Raw genomic sequence first — 19,619 nt, 5'->3', positions numbered from 1 at the left:
ATCCACTCACCTGGGCTGAGGAGTCTATAAGTTTGGGGAGAGTCAACTTCCTTCCTTCCTCTGATTTCAAGAAATCCAGCAAGCAGCCTGAAAAGGAGGAGAAATCAAGATTATTCACTTCCAAAGACCTTTCAATGTGCAATGGTATTGGATAAAGTCTCCCATGTTTTTAATGCCAAATCCTTTTCTAAGAGAGTAATAGGGGAGAATATTCCTAATGTACGTTAGGGTAATAAAGCATGCAACAAATTCTAGTTTGAGGACCTTAACAGATTTTTTTCTATGCATTGTTGTTGTTGTTGTTGTTAGTATACTGTTCTGTACCTGTAGATCTCAGGGCGGTTTACAACATAAAATTACAATATAAAAAACACAAAATATAAAATAAAGATGAATGAAATAGATTATTTATCCTACAGAAATACAGTCGTGCCCCACAAGACGAATGCCTCGCAAGACGAAAAACTCGCTAGACGAAAGAGTTTTCCGGTTTTTGAGGTGCTTTGCAAGACGAATTTCCCTATGGGCTTGCTTCGCAAGATGAAACGTCTTGCGAGTTCTTGCAAGTTTGTTTCCTTTTTCTTAAAGCCGCTAAGCCGCTAAGCCGCTAATAGCTGTGCTTCGCAAGACGAAAAAACCGCAAGACGAAGAGACTCGCGGAACGCATTAATTTCATCTTGCGAGGCACCACTGTACCCACAAAGGACATCTGGAAGATATTTAGTCTACTTACTGGCTAACCCGAACAAAATCATAAGAGAAACAGTCTTCCCTATTCTGCTGCGAAGACCTTTAAATTAATTGTATCTTGGTTTGTCCCTATCCTTAGATCAGAGCTTTTTAAACTGTGTGTCTCAACACGTTAGTGTGTCGGCTACAATGTGTAGGTGTGTTACGTAAACGCTCCCTGTGCTCCCCCCGAGGCTGGAAAGGGGTTAGTTTAAACTCCAGTTTGCTAGCACATTGGTACTTCAGATGTCGAACGGAATCAGTTCCGGAAGTCCGTTCGACTTCCAAAACATTCAGAAACCAAAGCACGGTTTCCGATTGGCTGCAGGAAGCTCCTGCAGCCAATCAGAAGCCCCAGAAGCCCTGTTGGATGTTTGGGTTCCCAAAAACATTTGCAAACGGGAACACTCACTTCCGTTTTTATGGCTTTCAGGAGCCAAAACGTCCGAGTACCACGACGTTCGCCAACCAAGGTATGACTGTACAACTGAATTACTATGTCACAAAATGATGTGTGTCTAAAAAGTGTGTCTAAAAAGTGTGTGACCAACATGAAAAGTTTGGAAAGCTCTGCCTTAGATTGTATATAAGCACAATGCATTTTTAACTTGGCATATGTTCGAAATGGTATGATTTGGGTGCTTTAATTTTCCTATATTGGCAAGAAGGTATTGACTGAAATCAAGGAGACCCAGATTCTGCATTCCAGTGTGGATCAATATAATTGGCTGAGATCCCAAGGGAGTTGGTTACCGTTGGCCATGTATTCCGTTACGATGTAAATCGGCTGCTGGGTGACCACGGCGTGCAGACGGACCAGCTTGCTATGCTGAAGCCTCTTCATCAAGTTGGCTTCGGCCAAGAAGGCATCTGGAGCCATGCTGCCTTCTTTCAGGGTCTTCACTGCCACCTTCACATTATTCTTGTAATAACCTGTAAAGGTAAAAGGACCCCTGACCATTAGGTCCAGTCATGGCTGACTCTGGGGTTGAGGCGCTCATTTCGCTTTACTGGCTGAAGGAGCCGGCATACAGCTTCCGGGTCATGTGGCCAGCATGACTAAGCTGCTCCTGGCGAACCAGAGCAGCACACAGAAATGCCGTCTACCTTCCCACCAGAGCGGTACCTATTTATCTACTTGCACTTTGATGTGCTTTCGAATTGCTAGGTTGGCAGGAGCACAGGGACCGAGCAACGGGAGCTCACCCCGTTGCAGAGATTCAAAGCACCGACCTTCTGATCGGCAAGTCCTAGGCTCTGTGGTTTAACCCACAACACCACCTGTGTGCCTTCTGTAATAACTGATAGAGGGGGGAAATGGGGTGAATGAAGGACAGAAGGCCCTACCACCTTTTGGAAGCTTAGATCCTTCCAGCTGAACTCCAAAACACATATCTGTTTTTATACCTTTTCCAGATATGACAATGCCAGGCAACACTAATAATAATAATAATAATAATAATAATAATAATAATAATAATAATAATTTATACCTCACCCATCTGGCTGGGTTTTCCCAGCCACTCTGGGCAACTCTCAACAGAATAAAAAAGTGATAAAACATCAAACATTAAAAACTTCCCTAAACAGGGCTGCCTTTTGATGTCTTCTAAAAGTTGTGTAGTTCTTTATCTCCTTGACATCTGATGGGAGGACGTTCCACAGGGTGGGTGCCACCACCGAGAAGGCCCTCTGCCTGGTTCCCTGTAACCTCACTTCTCACAATGAGGGAACCGCCAGAAGGCCCTCAGAGCTGGACTTCAGTGTCTGGGCTGAATGATGGGTGTGGAGACGCTCCTTTAGGTATGCTGAACCGAGGCTGTTTAGGGCTTTCAAGGTCAGCACCAACACTTCAATTTGTGCTCAGAAATGTACTGGGAGCTAATGCACTGTATTTTTCACTCCATAAGACGCACCCAGTTTTTAGAGGGGGAAAGCAAGAAAAAAAAATTTCTGCACAGAGCATGTAAGCGGCTCTTGCTTTTCTTGCTTTAAACCCTTCTGTACCTCCTCCCGCTTCACTGAGAAACCAGCAGAGCAAGCTGCACAGCTCTCGCTGAAGCCAGCAGAGCAAGAGTGATAGCTGTGCAGTGCCTCTTCTGCTGGCTTCCCAGCAAAGTGGGAGGAGGGACGAAAGGGAACCCTTACAAGGGAGAGCTGAGCAGGGCCTGGCATGGGCTCTTGCTGGCTTTTCCGGGAGGTGGGGGAAGGGACAGAGTGCAGCCCGTCAGTCCCTTCTCCTTCCTTGGGGAAAAGCCCCCAAGAGCCGCACACACGCTCCACGCGGCTCTTTAAAGGGAGCGCTGAGCAGAGCCTCCCGCCTGCATTTGCTCCATAAGATGCACACACATTACTTTTTAAGAGGAAAAAGTGTGTCTTATGGAGTGAAAAAAATGGTAAGTCTTTCAGTACCGGTGTTATATGAGTCTCAGCTTACCCATCCAAACCTCTCCAAACTGGCCTGCTCCCAGCTTCTTGACAAGTTTCAGCGTTTCCCGAGGAATCTCCCATTCGTCGGTGGTCCATGGCCTTTGTGGAACCAGAGAGATGCACGGTTGCCGTAGCAGCTGACACAAGCCATCTTCGTAAGCTGTGCAGGGGCACCAGAAGCAGAAGGAAAAGGTCTGAGATCAGGTCAGGGCAGAACATGGTTGTAGTAACCCTCCTCCTCCTACATAGTTTATTTCAGTTTTATTTTTTTACAACAGGTATTGAGTACAAACTGCCCACTTCCCTCCCTGTCTTTCCATCTCCAGATATTACAGTGTTTCCCCCCGTTTTCCTCGCTTAGAACACCTGCTATTTTCGGGTGGGATTCAATGAGATCCCTCTAAATTTAGGTAGAACAGGGAAAGATGGTTTGCTGCTCTGGCACAACAGACTTGCTTCCTCAAAACACTGGACTTCTTGGGATAAGGAACTTTAATGGTGAAAAATGCGTCGGTGGACAGTGTGCATTGATTCTTGAGTTGATGCAAAGTTGCCTAAACTCCCCAGGAAAACAAATCAGGAAGGATGCTCAATAGAGAGTGTTGTCTGGAAATGGCCTTAGTTCAAAATGTTTGTCCACAGTTCAATTTTGATAGAATGTGAGATAAAGAAAAAGTAGAGAGAGGAAGAAAGAAAAAGGTGAAAGATGAGGGAGAGAGGGAGAGAACGCAAGGGGGGAAATGAAAAGACAAATAGGGAATATGATATAGTCTTATTACTCTGCATATAGTATGATAATTTGTTTGAAATTTGTCCTCCTTTAGTGGTCGAATCTTCAGTTCTCAATGTTCCTGCAGCACTTTGCAGATCTTTGTTAAAAAAATCCTTATTAAGATTAATCAGCACTCTAGTTCACTCCTAATAAAGACATGTTTGTATGCAGTTTTGACTAATGTACACATTTCCCCATGTTTGTGTGCTGTTTTCTTGAATATATTCATTTTTCAAAGGCACACTTGGTTGGAGAACTGCATTGCAAAATTTGCATGTGTATGAATTTCAAAGGATGGGTATGTTTCGGCTCTCACATTGATTCCAAAACTGCGAATTAGGTACACCTGACTTTACCTGTGAACCGAATCAAATTCCTCTCCCATCCCAACTTAAGGGTGACTTACAAGAATAATGTTTGACAAGGTCCTGCAGAGTAGGGAATGTGGTCCTTGGGCAGATGTAATATCCCCCATGGTCCAGAGAGCGGATTTGATAATGTTTGATGACATCCCCTTGAGATGTGTAGTCCCTGATGGAAAGGGAAAAGGCGCCTGGAAAAGGAGACACAAAAATAGATATTATCTGTTGTTGCAGGAAAGTGTTTCTAAACATTGCTATCAGCAGGAACATCGTTTCACAATGCATTTTCCTGGTGGTCCTAGATTCGAACTCGCATCAGCCCCAGCCAATGTGGGGACAATAAGAGCTATAGTCCAGGAACTGCTTGTTTCCTACTGCTCCAGTGGGCAGGACCCAAACCAATGGATTCAAATTGATTAAGAAAGGAAATTCCAACTAAATATTAGGAAGAACCCCCCCCCATCCATTTTATTTATTTTTAATTAAAGCAATAATCACAAATAATTAAATAAGAATAAACATGTGCACTCCACAACTGAGACGATTCCATTCTAATGATCCAACCTCCCAAAATTGGTTTGACCCCTTTTCCGTTTTAACAGTAGAAACTCTACACTCTCACATATCTCCTCAAAAATAATTTCTCTTGCATACTCCCTGCCTTACCTTAATGGCACATTTATTAATTTATCATTAACAGCTATATTCCACCCCTCTTTATACCATCCTTCCATTTTATATTCTGCTTGCCCCTTCCGCTTCCTGGCGATAATAATTCTTGCAGCTGTCAATAAATTTGTGAGCAAGTCCTTGTTAGCTCATGAACAGGGACGCAGGTGGCGCTGTGGGTTAAACCACAGAGCCTAGGACTTGCTGATCAGAAGGTTGGCGGTTCGAATCCCTGCGAGGGGGTGAGCTCCTGTTGCTCGGTCCCTGCTCCTGCCAACCTAGCAGTTCGAAAGCACGTCAAAGTGCAAGTAGATAAATAGGTACCACTCCTGCGGGAAGGTAAACGGCATTTCCGTGTGCTGCTCTGGTCTGCCAGAAGCGGCTTAGTCATGCTGGCCACATAACCTGGAAGCTGTATGCCAGCTCCCTCGGCCAATAAAGCAAGATGAGCGCCGCAACCCCAGAGTCAGCCACAACTGGACCTAATGGTCAGGGGTCCCTTTACCTTTACCTTTACCCCACTTTATACCATCCTTCCATTTTATATTCTGCTTGCCCCTTCCGCTTCCTGGCGATAATAATTCTTGCAGCTGTCAATAAATTTATGAGCAAGTCCTTGTTAGCTCGTGAACAGGAAGAACCTTCTGATGGTAAGAAATGCTGAGTTATAGAACAGACTCTTTCAGAAGGTGTTGGACTCTCCTTCAGTGGAGGTTTCAAAGCAGAGTTTGGAGGGCCGCCAGTCAGGGATTCTTCATCTTTGATCCCTGCATTGTAGGGGGTTGGACTGGATGACCCTATGGGTCCCCTGCAAACTCTACAATTCAATGATTCTATGTCACGTGAACACCATGTGTGCCACCAGCCAATTAACCATATGAAATGTGTGTGTTATTCAGGTATGCTACAACAGCTAAAGAATCCCTGACAGAGTTTTATCGTATGTGGTGGACTTGTAAAGGAATCAAAAGCTATTGGGAAATAATTTACAATGAAATGAAAAAAATGTTGAAGATGTTGTTGTTGTTTAGTTGTGTCCGACTCTTCGTGACCCCATGGACCAGAGCACGCCAGGCACTCCTGTCTTCCACTGCCTCCCGCAGTTTGGTCAAATTCATGCTGGTAGCTTTGAGAGCACTGTCCAACCATCTCGTCCTCTGCCGTCCCCTTCTCCTTGTGCCCTCCATCTTTCCCAACATCAGGGTCTTTTCCAGGGAGTCTTCTCTTCTCATGAGGTGGCCAAAGTATTGGAGCCTCAGCTTCACGATCTGTCCTTCCAGTGAGCACTCAGGGCTGGTTTCCTTCAGAATGGAGAGGTTTGATCTTCTTGCAGTCCATGGGACTCTCAAGAGTCTCCTCCAGCACCATAATTCAAAAGCATCAATTCTTCGGCAATCAGCCTTCTTTATGGTCCAACTCTCACTTCCATACATCACTACTGGGAAAACCATAGCTTTAACTATACGGACCTTTGTTGGCAAGTTTTTGCAGATGATTTAGTATTGACATTACAGGAACCAGAATTTAGTACTAAAAGAGTACTGGAACTGATTCAAGAATTTGGTCAACTGGCAGGATTCAAATTGAATAAGTCAAAAACTAAGTCAAAACAAGATACATCTGAAGAAGTGTGCATGCACACGAAAGCTCATACCTAGAACTAACTTAGTTGGTCTTTAAGGTGCTACTGGAAGGAATTTTTTTTCTTTTATTTTGTTTTGACTATGGCAGACCAACACGGCTACCTACCTGTAATCAAAAACTAAGGTTCTTGAGAAAAATTTAACATAGATTGAGAAAGTGAGGTTTCAGAAAGAGACAGGTTTAACACTGGTAAAGAAAGTAAAATACCTGGGGGTTAACATGACGGCTAAGAATTTAAATCTATTTAAAGATAACTATGAGAAATGTTGGTTAGAAGTGAAAAAGGATTTGGAAATATGGTCAAATTTGAAGCTTTCCTTGTTAGGCCGAATTGCTGTTATAAAGATGAATGTATTGCCAAGAATGTTATTTTTGTTTCAATCATTGCAAATTTTGGACAAGATGGACTGCTTCAAGAAGTGGCAAAGAGATATCTCTAGATTTGTCTGGCAGGGCAAGAAGCCCAGAATAAAATTTAAAATATTAACTGATGTAAAGGAAAGAGGTGGATTTGCCCTGCCAGACCTTAAACTTTATTACGAATCAGCAGCATTCTGCTGGTTGAAAGAATGGCTGCTTCTTGAAAATACAGACATTTTGGACTTAGAAGGTTTTAATAACATTTTTGGGTGGCATGCATATTTGTGGTATGACAAGGTTAAAGCACACAAAGCATTTAAAAATCATATTGTTAGAAGAGCATTGTTTAATGTCTGGACAAGGTATAAAGACTTACTTGAAAGTAAAACCCCAAGGTGGTTGTCACTGATGGAAGCAAAGGCTCTGAAAAAGCTCAATATGGAGGCCAAACGGCCGAAATATTGGGAGATTTTGGAACAAGAGGGAGACAGATTAAAACTGCAGAGTTTTGAAAAATTAAAAAACAAAGTGCGAGATTGGCTTCATTATTATCAAATAATGGAGGTTTACAAATTGGATAAGAAAATTGGCTTCCAGGTGGAAAAATCAAAACTGGAAACAGAATTATTAGAACCTAAAACTAAGAATTTGTCAAGAATGTATAACTTGCTGTTGAAATGGAATACTCAAGATGAAACGGTTAAATCTGCTATGATTAAATGGGCACAAGATGTTGGACATAACATTATGTTGGCTGACTGGGAACAGTTATGGACCACCGGTATGAAATTTACGGCATGTAATGCCTTAAGAGAGAATATTATGAAAATGATATACAGGTGGTACATAACACCAGTCAAGCTTGCGAAAATATATCATTTGCCTGACAATAAGTGTTGAAAATGTAAGGAAAATGAAGGTACATTCTTTCACCTTTGGTGTACGTGCCCAAGGATTAAGGCTTTCTGGGAAATGATATACAATGAAATGAAAAAGGTATTTAAGTATACCTTCCTGAAGAAACCAGAGGCCTTTCTCCTGGGCATGGTCGGCCAATTGGTGCCAAAAAAGGATAGAACTTTCTTTATGTACGCCACAACAGCAGCAAGAATACTCATCGCAAAGTATTGGAAGACACAAGATCTACCCACCCTGGAAGAATGGCAGATGAAAGTAATGGACTACATGGAATTGGCGGAAATGACCGGCAGAATCCGAGACCTGGGAGAAGAGTTGGTGGAAGAAGACTGGAAAAAATTTAAAGACTATTTGCAGAAATACTGTAAAATTAATGAAAGTTAAAATGATGTTGGATTGAAATGAAGTGGTTTTAGCAATAAGGTTAGAATCAATGTGCAAAAATAGATTGATAATAGATGAAAGTATAAAGTTACAATGTGTTAAGATATTGGATTAAGACTAAAACAAAGAGGGAAAGGATTTGCTGAACTAAATATCTGAATTGGAATATAGAAAAGGGAGGCGAGAGGGGGTCAAGAAATTAAGTAAATGAAACGTAAGCAATGAAAAGATAGACTTGTTTTTAACTTTGTGTTGTTTTTTTGTTTTTTCTTTTCCTTTTTAATTTGCTTTCTGTAACCTTTTGTCTTTTATGTACTTTTGTAATTCTGTATTTTCGATTTTTATCTTTATTTTGTAACCCTATTTGTTGCTCAAAAACTTTAATAAATATATTTAAAAATATATATATACGGACCTTTGTTGGCAAGGTGATGTTTCTGCTTTTTAAGATGCTGTCTAGGTTTGTTATTGTTTTTCTTTTGTTAAAAGACCAGGAGCTTTTTTACTAGGCATTACAGGTCAAGACTTGCCAAAAGAGTGGAAGAAACAATTTGTGTACGTTACAACAGCGGCTAGGATATTACTAACCCCAAAATGGAAAGACGACAAGATACCAAAGAAAGAAGAATGGCAAGCAAAACTTATGGACTATGCCGAAATGGCAAAGCTTACGGGAAAACTCAGAGATAAGGACAATAAAGATTTCAAAAAAGACTGGGAACTGTTTATGATGTACTTACAGAAATATTGTAAAGAAGTAGACTCACTAGCAGGGTTTGAGTAAACACAATTAAGGAAAAAGTTGTATAAGTCAAGGAACAGTAATTGTGGAAAGAATAAAATATAAGAAGTAATTTGGGAAGATATGGTATAAAAATAATAAGAATATGAGAATATTTAGTTGAAAGATTTTAAAATCAAGGTAAATAAAATAAGCAGAAGTAATAAACACTTAAAAAACCAGAAGAGGAGGGTGGGGAAAGTCAATGGCAGGGAGGTGGGGAGGAGGGAATCTGGGTTTATGAATTTTTTATTGTGTTTACAATGATTGTGTTGAATATAAAATTGTAAAACCGAATAAAGCTTTTTTCTTTTTCTTTTTTAAAAAACACAACCATATGAAATGTGTTGCACGTGGTTCCATGTTAACAAGTCACATGTTGAGATTCCTGCATTTGCAGGGGGTTGGACTAGATGACCCTTGAGTTACCTTTCAACTCTGTGATTATAAAAACCATCTAGCACCAGAAGCCATGGGAAACGTCATGAGATTTCTGCTAACTCTGATATGGTTCTGTTCAAATATGCAACTGTCTGCTGACTGAATGCAACTCAAAATTTGTCACTATGAGCAAAGGGTGGGCTGCTAGAATTGGGGGTCACCTCCAACCCAGAAAGGATGTCGTGGAGCTGCAAAAGTTTCAGTAAAGGGCAAGCAGAACGATCAAGGGAATGGGGCGACTCCTCTATGAGTTTCTGTAAGAGATGCAGAAACGGAACGAATCCCATGAGGTTTATTTGCACTTTAATAAAACTCCACGAGACATTGTCAAACGCCTTTTCTGCATCCACCAGCATCAAAGCAGCTGGTTTATTTCCCAAATACTCTAGTATATTAATGGCATTTCTGATATTGCTGGAACAGCGAGAGAACTTTTCCATCGTCATTCTGCAAAATACATTCCCAGATTCTTACCTGGATTAGTTTCGCTTTCCCTGATCAGAAATGACCCCATCACATTGCCAGGTGCCAGCAAGAGGCGTTCGGTTTCTTTTCTGCTCAGGTCTTTAAAAAACCACCTGAGAAAGAGAGATTTATTATGATTATTAAACAACAGCAAGAGCAGAAATCACCACTAAGAACTGAAGGTCCAGCTTTTGTCTCTTTAGTTAGAAACTTCCTGTTCCTATGGCATTCCTGAATCAGCCTTTAATGGTTCAGTTCCTGTTCTGGGGTGGGAAATCAGTCAGTGGTAGGGTTTTAATTCCTAATTACCTTTTTTTTTTTGCAGCCAGAGCAATTGATCACCATTTTTAGCTCAATTGGTAGAACATGAGATTTTAACGTCTATGGTACCATAAGGCTCACCTTTTTTTTTTTTAAGGGAAAGACTGGGAGTCAGAGGACAATAGAGGTGCATAAAAACTGAGTTAGGCTGTGGACACACCATACATCTAAAGCACATGGCTTCCTCCAAAGAATCATGGGAACTGTAGTTTACATATCACTGAACTTCAATTCCCAGCACCCAAAACAAGCTACATTTCCTGGGATTCTTGGGGGTTTAAATGTACCATGTTTATGCATCCTTAGAGGACTAACTTGCATAGGGAGGCAGATAATATGTAGAGGAACAAGGAACTGGAACCCCATGACATACTGAATCGGGCCACATTTTTTTTAAAAACCCGAAGCAAAACTCTGGCCTTGATGATTGCAAACTTTTCACTGCAGATCTTCACATGTCTCAAAATATCAGTTGGGGTCCCCCAAGTTTGTAATGTTAGATAACAGATTCTGTGCCCCCAAACCTAAAGAGGCCTCCTTACTTTTCTTCTTCCAGGCTGTTTACACGGGCCACAAAATTGCTGGGTATGTAGCCTTTGTGCCCCGTGGTAAGAGATTTTGCTAGCCACCAGTCCCCGTCGCTGTGAAAATAAAGCACCGTATAAATAAACAATGCACACTGAAAGAAGCAGTGATTTTACTAGGGATAGACTCATCTTTTTTGGTTTCTCTCTGGCTTTCTCTTTTTCCAGTCATCAGTTGAGTCCCCCACATTTCCACATCAGTTAAAACAACAACAACAACAACAAAACAGTAAGCCTTCACAAGCAATTTTTCCTAATATCATTTTTATGAATAAATGCACTTTTTTGCCAACACACCAGAAAGAAGACTAGAAACAAACAATATTATTACAAATTTGGGGGGATCAATCTGGATGATGCCTTGAGTTCCTCCCAATTTTGTGGGTAAAATGTATAAGAGCAAGCTTGTCAAATTAGTCCCTTTTTCTAGGTGATGGTTTTGGCTGACTAGGTGAGCACTTATGGGTGCTTAACTAGTTTCGACGGGGAGCTGGCGCCAGGTACCAGGCCTGTTGGCAGACCAGCTCTGCGTTACAAAGATGTCTCCAGACGTGACATGAAGGCTAGCAACATGAACCCCTCCGTGTGGGAATCCCTTGCAGATGACCACAGAGGTGCTTCACAACATAAACATTGAAAATGGGAACACAAAATACGTAACGAAACCAAAACAAAAAACCTCCAATAACCCCCCTCTTCCACGAACACATTTAAAAAGGCCAAAGGATGTTAATCAGCCCAAGCTTTGGTGATCGGGAAACATTTCTGTCTGGTGCCTAAATATATGTAATGAAGGCACCAGCCTTCCACAAATGGGGAGCCAGTGCAGAAAAGGCCCTGTTCTTGTGTTGCCACTCTCCAGACCTCTTGGGGAAGAGGCACACGAAGGAGGGCCTCAGAAGATGATCTCAGAGTCTGGATAGGTTCATATGGAAAGAGGCGGGCCTTGAGGTATTGTGGTCCTGAGCTGTTACTCTCTCTATATATATGCATGTATGTAAAAAAAAAAAAAAGTTAAAGGACTCCTGGACAGTTAAGTCCAGTCAAAGGCGACTATGGGGTGTGGTTCTCATCTTACTTCAGGCTGAGGGATCCAGCGTTTATCCACAGACAGCTTTCCAGGTCATGTGGCCAGCAGGACTAAACCGCTTCTGGCACAACGGGACACCGTGACGGAAACCAGAGCGCACGGAAATGCCGTTTACTTGCCCACCGCAGAGGTACCTATTTATCTACTCATGCTGGTATGCTTTTAAACTGCTAGGTTGGCAGAAGCTGGGACAGAGCAACGGGAGCTCATCACCATCAAGCAGATTCGAACTGCCGACCTTCCAGTCGGCAAGCCCAAGAGGCTCAGTGGTTTGGATCACAGTGCCACCGGTATCCTATATGTATGTAGGTATGTTTGTATATGAATACTCATTTGGATTGTAAAACTGTATCACAACAGGCAAATGGGCCCAGATTTTTTTACATGAGGATGCTGTATATTTCAGGTTGATTTTTATACAGTGGACATTCGGGTTCCGAACGTGATCTGTATGGGAAGCATGTTCGTAACCCACAGTGTCCGCAACCCGCAGAGCTGCATCTGCGAAGACCTGGGTCACGATTTAGCGCTTCTCTGCATGCCCAAGCACTGAAACCCAGAAGTAACCCGTTCCAGTACTTCTGGGTTCGGCGCGGTGCGCAACCCGAAATTTCACAACCTGAAGCATTTGTAACCCGAGGTATGACTGCACATTTATAGCAAAAGGCATACCAGAGCACGACTGAGCTGATTGAAACTTGCAAAAGATCACTCACCTGCAAAGGACTTCAAACTTCTCTCCTACGGTCAATGGCAGATCACGGTCACTCAGCGTAGTGAAATGGTACTGTGCTACGACAATGTGCTTATCTGTATTGTGAAAAAAAGCAAAAGTATTAACTGAGCCCAAGACCTAGAAGCTAGAAGTATCAACTGCATGGAATAGGGTCAACCATCCCCACTCCTTGTTCAGCAAAGGTAGAGAAGAGCCTGGATTTAAGTTTAATGCAGCTTCTGTACCTTCAGTTAATACCTTCCTGTTCACTTATATGGTTACAATATTCCTGAACTAGCCCTTCTTTAGCCTGTTACTGTTCCAACGGTGGACAACTTGCTGCCAGAGAAATTTATTACGGTGATTAGGATTACAAGATTAATTTAATATGTACTGATTTATCGAGCAATGGGTTTTAGGCTTTTCATGACTTGAGACTAGCCACTGACCTTGAGACAGAAAACCCAGGCATTGCTGTAAAAAACAGCCATATTGCAACCTCATGGAGAGGAAATATCCAATCATAGAATTGAAAGGACCCCAAGGGTCATCTAGTCCAACCTCCTGCAGTGCAGGAATCGTGACTAACGAACCCCCGACAGATGGCCACACAGCCTCAGTTGAAAAACCTCCAAAAAAGGAGAGTCTAATACCAGCAGCAGCTGTAAGGAAGTCTGCACTTGAAGCTGACCCAGAAACTCCAGCGGGTGCAGAATGCCGCGGCGAGGCTCCTTACGGGGTCCTTGCCATGGAATCACATTCATCCAGTGCTTTACCAACTGCACTGGCTCCTGGTGGAGTACAGGGTCAGATTTAAGGTCTGGTTTTGACCTTTAAAGCCCTATGTGGCCTAGGACCCTCGTACCTATGGGGCCGCCTCTCCTGGTATGCCCTGCGGAGGACCTTAAGGGCCACAAATGACAACACCTTGGAGGTCTCATGTCGCAAGGTGGTTAGATTAGTCTCAACTAGGGCCAGGGCCTTTTCAGTACTGGCCCCGACTTGGAGGAATGCTCTGTCACAAGAGACTAGGGCCCTGCGGGATATGACATTTTCCCACAGGTCCAGCAAAACGGAGCTGTTCCGCCTGGTCTTTGGTTTGGACTCAGTCTGACCCTTATGTTTCCCTCCCCTTATGGTTTTGATCTATGGGCTACTTTTAAAAAGAGGCTGCATTTTAAATTGCATTTTAACCTGCATTTTAAATTGGTTTATTCCCCCCTATTATGTTTTTACTGTAATTTTACTGGTGTTAGCCACCCTGAGCCCAGCTCTGGCCGGGGAGGGCGGGGTATAAATATGTTGTTGTTGTTGTTGTTGTTGTTGTTGTTGTTGTTGTTGTTGTTGTTGTTATAGTTTATTTGTACCCTGCCTATCTGGTTGGGTTTCCCCAGCCACTCTGGGTGGCTTACAGCACATAAGAAACTGTAAAACATTAGACATCAGTGGCGCACAGATAAAGTCAGCAAAATATAAAAACAAGTATTAAATTATGTAAATGGGAAGTCTTCTTGAAATATTTTGTAGGTGTGCAGGGAAAGAGTAGCTCTTTCGGATATTTGAGGCCTGTCAACAACAACAACAACAACAACAACAACAACAGCAACAACAACAACAGCAACAACAACAATTCTACCCGTCCCATCTGGCTGGGTTGCCACAGTGAGACAAAATATAAAAACGCAGGGAGTTCTTTGTTTTTTCACATCACACATTAACAACTTCCCTATACAGGGCTGCCCTCAGATGTCTTCTAAATGCTGTGTAGTTCTTTATCTCCTTGACATCTTAAACACTAATGTGAGCAGCTTGAATACATTCAGGCAGGTCTTCAGCAGATACGCTAACACCCGTCCTGTGAAAGGGAGAAGACCTTTCATGCCGCAAGCCACAGACCTTCTAAATATAGCCAAGGGTGAGACAGAGTTTTAAATCTCTCTCGGCCTGACCTTTTCAAAGAAAGCCACTGGCAACCTTCCCCCTTTGCAAGGTCACGTGTGAGACTCAGGAACAATGCATGGTTTTGTGAGGGCCAAGTCCAGTGAATACCCCAGTTTGCATTTATTGGTGGAGTCGTGCCAAGAAAAGGCCAGGAGCTCATTTTGTGAGCCAAGAGCTTGGGCTGGGGGGCGGCTGCTCTAAGTAAATACCGTATTTTTTGCTCTATAAGACTCACTTTTTCCCTCCTAAAAAGTAAGGGGAAATGTGTGTGCATCTTATGGAGCGAATGCAGGCTGCGCAGCTATCCCAGAAGCCAGAACAGCAAGAGGGATTGCTGCTTTCGCTGCGCAGCGATCCCTCTTGCTGTTCTGGCTTCCTAGATTCAGAACATTTTTTCTTTCTTGTTTTCCTCCTCCAAAAACTAGGTGCGTCTTGTGGTCTGGTGCGTCTTATAGAGCGAAAAATATGGTACTTGCCTGCTGGATTTCCACTACGATACAATACGATACGATATGATACAATACGATACGATAAACTTTATTGTCATTGTCCCATACAGAACGACGAAACTGAGAATCTGCACCAGACATTCAGAAACCAACAAGCCTGCTATCCCAGCTATCCCAGCTTGGTTATCTCCCTTAAACCTCTGATACCCCATAATTAAATACAATATACTCCCATAGAGACTACCTTACACTGCGTTTAAAAGCAAAATCGCATTTGGATAGAAACTGTTTCTCAGGCGGCTAGTCCTAGTCTTTATAACCCTGTACCTTCTTCCAGAAGGCAGAAGCTGAAAGAGATCATTTTTGGGGTACATACTATCCTGCACTATCTCTGCAGCTTTCTTATGGCACCTGGAAGCGTAGATTTGATCCAAGGTAGGGAGAGTGTGGGTGGCGTTGTGGGTTAAACCACAGAGCCTAGGGCTTGCCGATCAGAAGGTCGGCGGTTCAAATCCCCGCGACGGGGTGAGCTCCTGTTGCTCGGTCCCTGTGCTCCTGCCCACCTAGCAGTTGGAAAGCACGAAGTGCAAGTAGATAAATAGGTACCGCTCTGGCGGGAATTTAAACGGCGTTTCCGTGCACTGCTCTGGTTTGCCAGAAGCGGCTTAGTCATGCTGGCCACATGACGAGGAAACTGTACACTGGCTCCCTCAGCCAATAAAGTGAGATGAGCGTCGCAACCTAATGGTCAGGGGTCCCTTTACCTTTTTAGGGAGAGTGCACTCAATTATTTTCTACGCAGTCTTTACAATCCTGGACAACATTGTTTTTCCCCTGACCTTATCAGCTCCCAAACCACACACACAGACCATAAGTTAATACACTCTCAACAGTAGAATGGTAATTGTAGTGCTGAATTGCATGTTTGCAGCTGGAAAAGAAATGCACGGCTCCATTTTGCAGGCTTAGGGAGAGCTCAGAGCAGGAAATAAAGGAAGCCTTCATCCCAATGGCTCGTCACAATAGCTCCCTGGTGTTGAGAAAACAGCAAGAGAAAACCAAGGTTCATCTTCTTACCGCTGTCAGAAGACTGACTGGCAGGAATGGTGAAGTTCTTTGCCTTGACCTTTGGAAAGTTACAGAAACCAAACATTACTTCACTGCAATAGTCCCCCCTCGCCCCTCCTTTATTAATCCCAAGTTGGGATTCAAGTCATTTTACGACATTTCAAAAAAAAACAACTTTATAAAGTGCAAAGTAAGTGTAGCCAGCAAGTTACAAGAAATCATTAAAATGCACTGGGAACCAGAAAATAAAAATAGTTTGCCCTGACTGCAACCCACTGGTCAACATCATCTGCAGACCCTCCAAGTGTCCCTATTTTCCAGGGACAGTAATAATAATGATGATGGTGATGATGATGATGATGATGATTTATTTATACCCTGCCCATCTGGCTGGGTTTCCCCAGCCACTCTGGACGGTTCCACCACTATAAAAAAAGCAACAAAACAGCAAACATTAGAAACTTCCCTGAACAGGGCTGCCTTCAGATATCTTCTAAAAGTCAGATACAGTGGTGCCTCGCAAGACGAAATTAATCCGTTCCGTGAGGCTCTTCGTATAGCGGTTTTTTCGTCTTGCGAAGCAAGCCCATTGACAGCTTAGCGGATTAGCGCTATTAGCGGTTTAGCGGCTTTTAGCGATCAGCTGCTAAGCGGCTTATCAGCGGATCAGCTGATAAGCGGCTTAGCGGCTTAGGAAAAGGGGGGGAAAAGGGGAAAAACCCCGCAGGAACTCGCAAGACATTTTCATCTTGCGAAGCAAGCCCATAGGGAAATTCGTTTTGCGAAGCGCCTCCAAAACGGAAAACCCTTTCGTCTAGCGGGTTTTCCGTCTTGCGAGGCGTTCGTCTTGCGGGGCACCACTGTAGTTATTTTTCTCTTTGACACCTGGTGGGAGGGCGTTCCACATGGCGGGCACCACCAAACCGAGAAGGCCCTCTGCCTGGTTCCCTGTAGCTTTGCTTCTCGCAGTGAGGGAACTGCCAGAAGACCCTCGGAGCTGAATGATGGGGGTGAAGATGCTCCTTCAGGTATACTGGGATTTACAGAAGCTGTCCCAGTTTCTACTTTGAACTGAGAATGTCACACTTATCCTTAGGAGATTTCTATTTCATCGGGGAAATGTTGGAGGGGATGGAGTTACGTGACTCCTGAAGCCAAGGAAATAGGTAACTATACAACCTTTAGGAGACATCTGAAGGCAGCCCTGTACAGGGAAGTTTTCTTTTTAATGTTTAATGTTTTATTATCTTTTTATGTATGTTGGAAGCTGCCCAGAGTGGCTGGGCCAACCTAGTCAAATGGGCAGGGTCTTCTTCTTCTTCTTCTTCTTCTTCTTCTTCTTCTTCTTGAGGCAGAATTCCAGTCCTTTGGGGAACAGCCCAGTCTTGGATTCGAATTCTTACCGGCGGCGGTGGTGGAGGGTTTTTATTTCTCGGAGATGACAGAGGCTTCTGCTTGTATATTGAATTGCGCCTCTCCTTCCGGCCGGTCTTCTTGCTACCACATGCTCCCATCCTGCACTGGAGGAAACACAAACAAGGTTGCTTCTGGGTGATCAGCTGGAAAAGGACAACTCTATGGAGGGCTGCTCTTTATGCTCAATGCCAGAATTAGTCCTGCTTTAATAATAATAATAATAATAATAATAATAATAATTTATTTATATCCCGCCCTCCCAAGCCGAAGCTGGGCTCAGAGCAGCTAACAACAGTAAAAATAACACAGTTTACATAAAATCACAATCAATTAATATAATAATAATAATAATAATAATAATAGTAGTAGTAATAATAATAATAATAATAATAATAATAATAATTTATTTATATCCCGCCCTCCCCAGCGGCTAACAACAATAAAAGTAACCCAGCATTATAAAATCAATTCATTATAAAATCAGTTCAAACCAAATTAACGGCAAACATTGGGCTAGAGTTCTGTGAGGATTACCACAGAATAATATAATATAATAATATGAATACAAATACAAATAATACGAAACTATTATAGTATTTGTCCACCTACTATTATAATATTAGACTAACCAATTAATTAAATTAGAAAATAAACCGACTTCCGGGTTAGCACCAACGTCTAATGGCGGATTCCCTCCGAGCTCCGGAGGGAATCGGCTCAGTAGGGATCGGGTTCTGCCGCGCCGGCGACGCGGGGACCCTTAGAAACCACAGGCGCGGAAGCCTGTGGACTTGGTGACTCGGCGGGCACCATTTGTGCCCCCCCGACCTGCGAAGGAGCCTTTTTAAAGGCTTCGGAACGGGGGACAGGAGCGGCGCGGTGCTGAGAGTCCTCTGCTTCCCCTGCTGAGTGAAGCCGCATGCCATGGACAGAGAGCGCTGACTTTTTCCTGAGAACATTCGGACTAAAAAGTAACAACCCGTGAGTAATACAGAAATTGGACTTAAAAAGGAAATTTTTTCTTTGAATTTGGTACGATCGGGGAAGATGCAAAAAGGAAGTCTGTCTCCCCATCTTGTAGACAATTTAAAACAAGGACTAAATAACTAAGGTCAAGAGAATATTTTTATTGTAACTGAACAAAGTTATTAATTTCATGATTGGACAGTATAAGTAATTTTGCTGGAGGATAAGAGTGGATTTTGAGAGCTGTGCAACCCCCCGGGACCCGGGAGTGATCAGTGAGAGAGCCTGTTGGAAAGATACAGAAGACTTTGACAGCTGTCAAAACTAGCTGTCAAAGTTGGGGAATATAAAGTAACATTGTTTTTGCTGCCTTTGCCAGTTGGATTTGCTACATTTTGGTTATAAACTGTCGAAAAATAAGCTATTTTGTTTTTGGGACTGGAACTAGAAGGATAGGAAATATCCACAATCCCTCTAGAGGGGGTTTTGGGACACTGCAAGAATGGCTGGAAGTGGAAAGATACTCACTGAGTTGAACAAAACTTTTTATCTCCTGGGAAAGCTTCAAGAACAAAGTAATATTTTGGCTACAAGGGTCATGGGACTGAATGAAACAGTAAATAACTTTACTGAAAATGGAAAGGACTTGACTCAAGTTTTCGTCTTTGAACCAAAAGCCCCTGTAGCGGAAACAAAAGATTTTGCAGCTGAGCAGGGAAAGAAACTTGACAAATTTGAGAAAGTGGAACAAGTGGAAGAGATGCATGAGGATCTGGAGGGAAAGGAAGGAGGAGTTATAATGCTGCAGAAGGCTAAGGAAGGCCAGAGGCCTGGCAGGAAGGTTATAAAGGAAAATAAGAATTGGATGATGAAGATTTGGCTTGAATTGGAGAATGAAGAATGGAGAGACCTACCTAGATGGAGACCTGAAGATTTATGGATTACAAATTTGAATAAGATGGAAGTTCGAGCATTTGGGACATTTAAATTCATGAATTCTTTCAAACATGGAGGTCTGGCCGGAAGAAATATGGACTTTTTTGGGATTGTGCTCCTCCGAGATTCGGGGTTTAATATAAAGGACTATTCAAAGAACCGGCAAAGAGGAACTGAG

The 19,619-nt window shown here is 42.9% G+C and overlaps 1 protein-coding gene across 2 annotated transcripts in view; it reads right to left on the bottom strand.

Annotated features, from left to right (window-relative positions):
• BLK (BLK proto-oncogene, Src family tyrosine kinase) overlaps window positions 1-19,619 on the bottom strand; it is a 40,089-nt gene that overhangs the window by 8,131 nt on the left and 12,339 nt on the right. The window contains exons 2-10 of one of the 2 annotated variants that reach the window (XM_079968776.1): window positions 17,527-17,643; window positions 16,133-16,181; window positions 12,667-12,760; window positions 10,819-10,917; window positions 9,965-10,068; window positions 4,338-4,484; window positions 3,167-3,319; window positions 1,483-1,662; window positions 11-87 (exon numbers count right to left, since the gene is read on the bottom strand). In XM_079968776.1, the coding sequence (XP_079824902.1) occupies window positions 11-87; window positions 1,483-1,662; window positions 3,167-3,319; window positions 4,338-4,484; window positions 9,965-10,068; window positions 10,819-10,917; window positions 12,667-12,760; window positions 16,133-16,181; window positions 17,527-17,637 (1,014 nt within the window). In that variant the 5' untranslated portion in view covers window positions 17,638-17,643. The remainder of the gene's footprint in view (window positions 1-10; window positions 88-1,482; window positions 1,663-3,166; window positions 3,320-4,337; window positions 4,485-9,964; window positions 10,069-10,818; window positions 10,918-12,666; window positions 12,761-16,132; window positions 16,182-17,526; window positions 17,644-19,619) is intronic. The other variant, XM_079968775.1, reaches the window with a different exon arrangement.

Source organism: Podarcis cretensis (genome assembly GCF_951804945.1).
Source record: "Podarcis cretensis genome assembly, chromosome: 3".
Classification (NCBI taxonomy): Eukaryota; Metazoa; Chordata; class Lepidosauria; order Squamata; family Lacertidae; genus Podarcis; species Podarcis cretensis.
Note: the sequence above shows the minus strand (reverse complement) of the source record. Positions and strands in the feature narration are given on the sequence as shown.